Raw genomic sequence first — 9220 nt, 5'->3', positions numbered from 1 at the left:
CTCTAACTTCATTCAGGTGTTTAGTGAGCATGGTGGATTTAGGTCATGCACATCTGGGGGGGGTAGCATCTGGATTTAAAAAGTGAAAACTCTACCATCACATTTCACATGCCCTTTTTTAAAGGACATCTTTTTCCATTCCCACTGTACCTTCATAACAGATAACGACTAAACACAAACAACCAGACGTCGTGATCTAGCTGAACCAGTTCCTCCACATTTCAACCATTCACCCAGGCCCTTCCAGTTGACAAGGAAACATGTTCCTAAAATAGTTTTAATTACAGATAAGGTAGACAAGTAAAATACAAATAGACTATTCCTTTTAAAATAACACCATTTTTCCACCAAGTACACTACACAAGTCTTACAGACCAGGTAGTGAAGGGTTAAGTCCTCTACAGAACACTGACAGACAGGAAGTCCGTACAGTTTGGAAAAGGAAACAGGTGTTGAGGAAATGGTTCAGAGGATATTGAGGCACTTGACAGGTCGCTTACTGACTCCTCAGCATTTAGCAGGCAAAAATAAAATATGTCATTGTTTTGACAAGGCAACGGTTCTAAGTAATGTTGAAGGCCTGGTGTGTCGCTGAGACAATGGACGGTCATGTATTGGTTCAGCACTCTCCTTTACTCCTGATGTGAACGTTACTCTTCTGCTCCCTGGGAACACACACGGAGAAAAATTAAAGACACGCAGAGCAAAAAGACAAGTCAGTAGAASGCTTTAGTTGGACACCTACATGTTRTSAAAGCACAGCATGCATTCGTTAGCATAGCTGCTGCCGTCGCTTCCACACACTGGCTCGTAGTTGCGGGGGCACATGGGCAAGTTGTACTGGGAACAGTCCGCCTGTTGGACAAAGACKAGGTTATGTCATAAAGGACTTTGGTCTCAATAAATAGAGGTATTGGTAATAGTGTTCTGTATGAGACCACTATGAAGAGAACAAACCATACGTTTCCCTTCCACAGTGCACCCGGGGTGCATTCATTAGTCAAATTTTATTGCAAAACGTTTCACAATGGAAACCTTTAACTCTAGAAAGCAAACAGTCCCTGTTTTTCTCCATTTGGTCTATGTACAATATAAATTCTCATTTGTTGAACATTTAGTACACTGTTCGTTGCAAAATGTTTTGTAATGGAATCGTACTCTTAAGCCTCACMRCCCCCCCCTATCTGAGATTTAKTGKAGCCCTCATCCTCCACCGTTCTGCCAGTCACATTCTGTTAAAGGTSCCCAAAGCACACACCTCTGGGTCGCTCCTCTTTTCAGTTCGCTGTAGCTAGCGAATGGAACGAGCTGCAACAAACACTCAAACTGGACAGTTCTGGATCTCTTCATGCAAACACTCCACCATGGACACTCTTATTGACAGTTGCTTTGTGTGATGTATTGTMGTCGCTACGTTCTTGACCTTTGTGCTGTTGACTTTGCCCAATAATGAATGTGCTGCTACCATGTTGTGTTGCCTTCATGTTGTGTCAGGGCGCTTTATGTAGTGTTGAGAAGTGTATTTTATCCTATATTTATATGTTTAATCCCAGGCCCCCGACCCCGCAGAATGCCTTTTAGTAGGCTGTCATTGTAAATAAGAATTTGTTCTTAACCGACTTGCCTAGTTCAATAAATTAATACACCAGACTGTCATGTCAACCAATTGTTAATTAGGAAGTGACTATACATAATCAAATCTTATTGGTCACATGCACGTGTTTCGCAGATGTTATTGCAGGTGTAGCGAAATGTTTGCGTTTCTTGCTCCGACAGTGAAGTAATATCTAACAATGTATACCCAARACACACACCTAAGTAAAATGGAGTTAAAAAATATATAAATATGGACGAATGTCAGTGGCATAGACCAAGAGACAGTAGAATACAGGTGTACAATAAAATATAACGTTACTAACTACTGTTATGGAGCACATAGGACAAGTGTTTTATGAATACGTAAAGTCTTTCACTCCCCCCATAAAACAAACAGTTTGCCTGCTCACCTCTGTGGTGCCGTCAGGGAGACTCGCTCCCCGTGCCAAAACTAAAAACAGAGAAAGATGTCAAGCCTCAGACGCATTGTGATTTAACGATTTAACGGCAGATTTCCAACCTAAACAGACCGTGTATGTTTATCTAGTCATACATGTGTGCGTTCGCCAACAAAAGGCAGTCCGCCGGTAGTATCGACGGTTTGTCTAAAGAAGTTAAGTCTGCTCTTAGAAGTTAATGTACAMCTATTTGTTGTTATTTAATACAACTATTTGACTGCCTCTTGAAACGAATTAAGTAMAAGTTAAACAACGCTCACCGGCAACACAGAGAAGGGCGAGAGTCAGCCGTGTAAAGTTCCACATTGTTCCGTTGTGAAGGTGGGCAGACAWGTGACGTTGTCCGGCACCGGAGCGGTATTTATACCGTGTAGTCTCCACCCCCTAAGGTTCGTCACTAGTTACCACAATCACAAAGTCATAAACCCCGGCTATTTCTAAAATAGGCCTAACCCTTATAACCTTACATTGTAATGCATTTTTTACGAAATAGTAACCGTTTTTTAATGATACGTTTTAACAATGCACCGTAAAAAATAACCGCCAAAGATGTCACACGCGTTTCCCAAAACACCATGCAGTGTACTTACAAACTGAAACTTTACTGTGTATGTGTGTGTGTGTGTGTGTTGCCATGCTATGTTGTTGTTTTAGGTCCCTCTTTATGTAGTGTTGTGTTGTCTCTCTTGTTGTGATGTGTGATGTGTGTTTTGTCCTTTTGTTTTATTTAATTTATTTWWATTTTTAATCCCAGCCCACGTCCCCGCAGAAGGCCTTTTGGTAGACCGTCATTGTAAATAAGAATTGGTTCTTAACTGACTTGCCTAGTTAAATAAAGGTTAAATAAAATATACAAACAAATAACTAAAAAGTGTGCGTGGTGTGATATCTCTGAAAGAGCTTATAAGTAAGTATTTCACTACACCTGTTGTATTCAACGCATGTGATAAATACAACGTTTATTGATCGCGTACACAGATTTGCAAATGTTATCGTAGGTGCAGCGGAATGCCTGTGTTTCTAACTCCAACAGTAGTCGTCCAAAAAGTAAACAATTCATTAAGAAATAACAGAACGAGCAATGTCAGAGTCCGGAATGTCAAGAGTCCGGAATGTCAAGAGTCCGGAATGTCAAGAGTCCTGAATGTCAAGAGTCCGGAATGTCAAGAGTCCGGAATGTCAGAGTCCGGAATGTCAGAGTCCGGAATGTCAAGAGTCCGGAATAATTTTTGCAAAAATGTTTTACCTTATTTACATAAGTATTCAGACCCTTTGCTATGAGACTCTACATTGAGCTCAGGTGCATCCGGTTTCCATTGATCATCCTTGAGATGTTTCTAGAACTTGATTGGAGTCCACCTGTTGTAAATTTAATTGATTGGTCATGATTTGGTAAGGCACACACCTGTCAATGTAAGGTCCCACAGTTGACAGTGCATGTCAGAGCTTAAACCAAGCCATGAGGTCGAAGGAATTGTCCGTAGAGCTCCCAGACATGATTCTGTCAAGGCACAGATCTGGGGAAGGGTACCAAAACATTTCTGCATCGTTGAAGGTCCCAAAGAACACATTAGCCTCCATCATTCTTAAATGGAAGAAGTTTGGAAACACCAAGACTCTTCCTAGAGCTGGCCACCCGGCCAAACTGAGCAATCGGGAGAGAAGGGCCTTGGTCAGGAAGGTGAACAAGAACCCAATGGTCACACTGACAGAGCTCCAGAGTTCCTCTGTGGAGATGGGAGAACCTTCCAGAAGGACAACCATCTCTGCAGCACTCCATCAATCAGGCCTTGATGGTAGAGTGGTCAGAAGGAAGCCCCTCCTCAGTTAAAGGCACATGACAGCCCACTTGGAGTCTGCCAAGAGGCACCTAAAGACTCTCAGACCATGAGAAACAAGATTCTCTAGTCTGATGAAACCAAGATTGAACTCTTTGGCCTGAATGCCAAGCATCATGTCTGGAGGAAACCTGGCACCATACCTAATGTGTTGGCAGCATCATGCTCCCGGGGACTGGATACTAGTCAGGATCGAGGGAAGGATGATCGGAGCAAAGTAGAGAGATCTTTGATGCAAACCTGCTCCAGAGCGCTCAGGACCTCAAACTGGGGCGCAGGAGTGGCTTCGGGACAAGTCTCTGAATGTCCTTGAGTGGCCCAGCCAGAGCCCAGACTTGAATCCGATCTAACATCTCTGGAGAGACCTGAAAATAGCTCTGCAGCGACGCTCCCCATCCAACCTAACAGAGCTTGAGAGGATCTGCAGAGAAGAATGGGAGAAACTCCCCAAATACAGGTGTGCCAAGCTTGTAGCGTCATACACAAGAAGACAAGGCTGTAATCACTGCCAAAGATGATTCAACAAAGTACTGAGTAAAGGGTCTGAATACTTATGTAAATGATTTATTTTTAATAGCGTTAACACCAGATACTGACTGGTTTTCTGATCCATGCCCCTACATTTTATTTATTTATTTGTGACCAACAGATGCATATCTGTATTCCCAGTAATGTAAAATCCAAATCCATTGAGCCTAATTAATMTATTCCAATTGACTGATTCCCTTTTATGAACTGTAACTTATTAAAACCTTTGAAATTGTTGCATGATTTTTGTTGTCGACYAGTGTGCTCTCTGAATTTACCAATGACCCAGAGCACACTTCTGACCCACTGGAGGCTATTTACGAACGCACCCATCATATCGGCCACGCCGCCATTAAACCTCAAAGAAGAATACAACCAGGTGGCACGRTGTCAGGTTACATTCTCAAACATAACGTTTTGGTCCAGCGTGACAGCCTCCATAATGCCGCTGCAGCCGAGTCCTGTGTGGCTTCCCACCGACCTCAATGTCACCAAAAGATGTATCATGTACAAACTGCTCGTCTTGGAGAACGCCAGGAATACACTGGACAAACAACTACGACATTTAACCGAAGAGGTAATTGGCTAACTACAGCTAGTTAAATAGCTCCATCGGTATACCGCAAGCTTTAGCTAGCTGGCTATGCTAACACTAGCTGGAAACTTGTGAATGCAGAGTTGAGGCCCAGTTACCTAGTCAACTTGATTGAGCAAAATATACTGGTACATTTCCCATTTTTGTCTGTGATTGAACTTTCAATCATGACTTACTKTTTGAATGATAACTAGCTAGCAAGGTAATGAATATGGTAGTTGGTTAGTTAGTGACCTTTAGGCCGTTTTGGGGAGTAGTGAACTAGTTACTAAGGGTGAGCCGAACTCGTCAGAGTATACTCGTGATTGGAAACCCGGTAGTGTGCGTTAAATGCCACTAAAGCCTARACCTGAAGTGCGCATTACTGGGCTATTGCTCAAGCACATAATTATGTTCCTTCACTTATTKCCATACAATGTTCAAKAYTAAACGACCCCGACAGATGAAAATSKYCGATTTAGTCCTGTTTTATTATCAACTAAATAGTCTAATGAATAACCCAATGCGTGGTTGGTTACTACTGTCATKATTTATTCCAGACACAGGTTTAGGTGAAGGTAACGTTTGACTTTCGAGAGGAGTTAAACTTCTCTCCCGACACTTACGCCACAACATTTGTACAAATCAAAATAAACAATCTACATTTGTCATTTTATTTTCTAATGATCTGTCGCTCAATAAACATGCATTGGRGAAATGAAATAATAATTGCAAGCATGGGCTTGGATACAGACATCATCAGCAATGGAATAATTATACTGACAAAGAACTTTATTTAACTAGGCAAGACCGTTAAGAACAAATTATTATTTACAATGAAGGCCTGACCTGGACGACCCTGGGCCAATTGTACGCTGGCCTACACGACTCACGATTACGGCCGGTTGTGATACAGCCCGGGATCGAACCTGGGTCTCTAGCACTGTGATGCAGTGCCTTAGACCGCTGCGCCACTCAGGATCCCAAAGTAGGCCTACTAAACAACGCCAAGTAGACAGACAAAAACAACTGTGTGGCCTCATAAAAGTCTACAGGAAATAACTAGATTGATGAGCTACAGATTCTGATTCATACAGGATGTTTGGAGAAGGGGAGACTTGTACCCTGAGACAACACTGTTTCACTCATGTGACTTGAGTCACAGCGTGCCTGTCTGGTGATTGTGAGCAGAGGGAGAGCGGCTTGTTCTAGTCCAATCGTTGGAGCAGGCTCAATCGATAACCCGCTCGTTTCTTTACAGACAGAATAACTAGCCAATAGTTGTTTGGAGCGTATATTTTTCAACTGTGCTGTGATGTTTCAAAACATTTCTTAACCTTTCTATTCTCATAGTTTCTACAGATTGTAAATTTAAAATACATATTTTTGCTAAAAGTATTTGTTGATCGATTGATATGACTTTTCAAATCACCCAGTAGTGCTATATGCAGGGTTTGCTCCAGGTAAATATTCAAATTCTTCAGCCATTCCTGGACCTGTAACCAAAAACAAGCTACGTATGGACAGTACCAAAACAAAAAGATCTAATGATCTTTCACAAATGGGTGTCCCCGTGCAGATCTGCAGAGCTGGAAGGTTGTATCCCCATATAAATAACATTCTATTGGTTGCAAGAATTTTGCATAATAATTTAAATTGAATCCAGCGTCGTTTTGTGTATCAGTTCATAAACCATGTGCCATGGAATCAGTACGTTCAAAAAATGTTGGTCCTTAAATGAAAATAAATAATTAGGCCCAGCGTCGTCCGGGTTCGGCCGTGGTAGGCCGTCATAGTTATTAAGAACAAATTCTTATTTACAAACTTGCCTAGTTAAATAAAGGTTACACACCACCCTTTCTAGTTAATATCGTCTTTCCGATATGCTCACCGATATATCGTGCATCCCTAAATTAGTATAACTTTTGTATGACTGATGCCTTTAGTGAGAGGTCTAATGCTTAATTATATAAATAACCAAGTTTAATTTTTGTCTGCTTGCCGTTCAAATAAATTGAATATTTTTGTTCTCAAATATTTAAGAACTGTTGCTAGGTGTAGGCAAGACCATAAGACAATAGGTAACTGGAATATGACTTAAGAGTTAATCAGGGTGATTTTTCCACAAATGACAGGTATTTACCTTCCCATGGTAGCAAGATCTTATATATTTTTGTTAACTTTCTATTAAAATGTATTGTAGTGAGATCATTTCGTTCTTTTGGGATTGTATGCTATGAATAACAGGCATCACCACTCGGGTGTGAATGCTTATGTAAATGAGATTCCTGTAAATGTTTTAAAACATGTTTTCATTATGGTGTGTAGATGGGTGAGAATAGTTTTTAAACCATTATTGAATTCAGGACTGTAACACAGTAAAATGAAAAACAGTAAATAATAAGTCGAGGGGTATGAGTACATTCTGAAGGCGCTGTAGTTAGTCACTGTATCACATTTTCACAAAGTCTTTAGATGTAGTGATCTACTTTTTTTCAAAGTAATTCGTTACGTAAACTATATTTTTCTTAAGGTATATTTAGTGCATCTTAGCTTATTCCAGTGTTTAAGTCATGTGGTAGCTTGGGTAAACCTATATATTCAGACTTATTACCTAACTCTGACTTTTTTGGGAACACTACATTTTGTAATAAAAGATCCCAAGACTGACACGTTTCTGAATTCCTACAGGCCAACTGTGGATGTCCAGCGCTTTCCTGAGCGCGCCTCATCCCCAGTGTGCTGGACAACTCGTCAGGTCTTTGGATGCTAAATGTTATGCCATGAGAAACTTTCAACTGCATTCAAAAACCTGACGACCGGTAAGTTCCATTGAGTGATTTTGCTATGCCAGTTGTATCTGTCATCATGACCCAATCCCAAATGGACCCGAGACCCTTATGGATTTGATTGGTATAAGTAAATGGTGAAATGTCCACTTAGCCTATACAGAGGCAAGGTGGTGCTATTACCATATGATTGAACAAAGGGTTGAACAGTATCAGATGTTTGTATCTTCCCAGGATTTTATGGTAGTACGGTTTAGTACACAATACGTTACGGTATACCGGTTTTAACACATACGGTTTTAACGGTAGTACCGGTTTAGTACACAATACGGTTTACGGTAGTACCGGTTTTAGTACACACAATAACGGTTTACTGGAGTACCGGTTTAGTACACAAATACGGTTTCAAATCAAATCAAATTTTTATTAGTCACATACACATGGTTAGCAGATGTTAATGCGAGTGTAGCGAAATGCTTGTGCTTCTAGTTCCGACAATGCAGTAATAACCAACAGTAATCTAACCTAACATTCCACACTACTACCCTTACACAACACACACACCACAAGTGTAAAGGGATAAAGAATATGTACATAAAGATAATATGAATGAGTGGTGGTACAGAACGGCATGGCAGATGCAGTAGATGGTATATGAGTACGGTATATACATATGAGATGAGTATGTAGGGTATGTAAACATAAAGTGGCATAGTTTAAAAGTGGCTAGTGGGTACATGTATTGCATAAGATGGCAAGATGCAGTAGATGATATAGAGTACAGTATATTACATATGAGATGGGTAATGTAGGGTATGTAAACATTGTATTAAGTGGCATTGCTTAACAAGTGGCTAGTGTACATTTTTACATAATTTCCATCAATTCCATTTTTAAAGTGGCTGGAGTTGAGTCAGTATGTTGGCAGCGGCCGCTAATGTTAGATGGTGGCTGTTTAACAGTCTGATGGCCTTGAGATAGAAGCTGTTTTTTCAGTCTCTCGGTCCCTGCTTTGTGCACCCTGTACTGACCGTCGCTTCTGGATGATAGCGGGTGACCAGGCAGTGGCTTGGGTGGTTGTTGTCCTTGATGATCTTTATGGCCTTCCTGTGACATCGGGTGGTGTAGGTGTCGCTGGAGGGCAGGTATTTGCCCCTGGTGATGGCGTTCTGCAGACCTCACTACCCTTGGAGAGCCTTACGGTTGTGGGCGGAGCAGTTGCCGTACCAGGCGGTGATACAGCCCCGACAGGATCTCTCCGATTGTGCATCTGTAGAAGTTTGTGAGTGCTTTTGGTGACAAGCCGAATTTCTTCAGCCTCCTGAGGTTGAAGAGGCGCTGCTGTCGCCTTCTTCACAAGCCTGTCTGTGTGGGTGGACCAGTTCAGTTTGTCCGTGATGTTGTACACCGAGGAACTTAAAACTTTCCACCTTCTCC

At 41.5% G+C, this 9220-nt stretch overlaps 2 protein-coding genes across 2 annotated transcripts in view; one reads left to right on the top strand and one right to left on the bottom strand.

Annotated features, from left to right (window-relative positions):
- Positions 1-263: 263 nt before the first annotated feature.
- LOC139026598 (trypsin inhibitor ClTI-1-like) lies at positions 264-2417 on the bottom strand. The gene is made up of 4 exons (XM_070441937.1): positions 2315-2417; positions 2007-2047; positions 746-855; positions 264-665 (listed from the first exon to the last, which is right to left on the bottom strand). Exons 1-4 carry the CDS (start codon positions 2358-2360, stop codon positions 620-622), a joined length of 243 nt encoding a protein of 80 aa, XP_070298038.1. The 5' UTR covers positions 2361-2417; the 3' UTR covers positions 264-619.
- Positions 2418-7714: 5297 nt separating this feature from the next.
- Positions 7715-9220, top strand: part of LOC112078090 (uncharacterized) — a 13776-nt gene continuing 12270 nt past the window's right edge. Inside the window, exon 1 of the mRNA XM_024144430.2 lies at positions 7715-7816. Within this exon, the coding sequence (XP_024000198.1) occupies positions 7768-7816 (49 nt within the window). The 5' untranslated portion in view covers positions 7715-7767. The remainder of the gene's footprint in view (positions 7817-9220) is intronic.

The sequence above is a fragment of the Salvelinus sp. IW2-2015 genome, unplaced genomic scaffold (assembly GCF_002910315.2).
Source record: "Salvelinus sp. IW2-2015 unplaced genomic scaffold, ASM291031v2 Un_scaffold5242, whole genome shotgun sequence".
NCBI classification, from domain to species: Eukaryota; Metazoa; Chordata; class Actinopteri; order Salmoniformes; family Salmonidae; genus Salvelinus; species Salvelinus sp. IW2-2015.
This window is presented reverse-complemented; position numbering and strand designations above follow the sequence as displayed.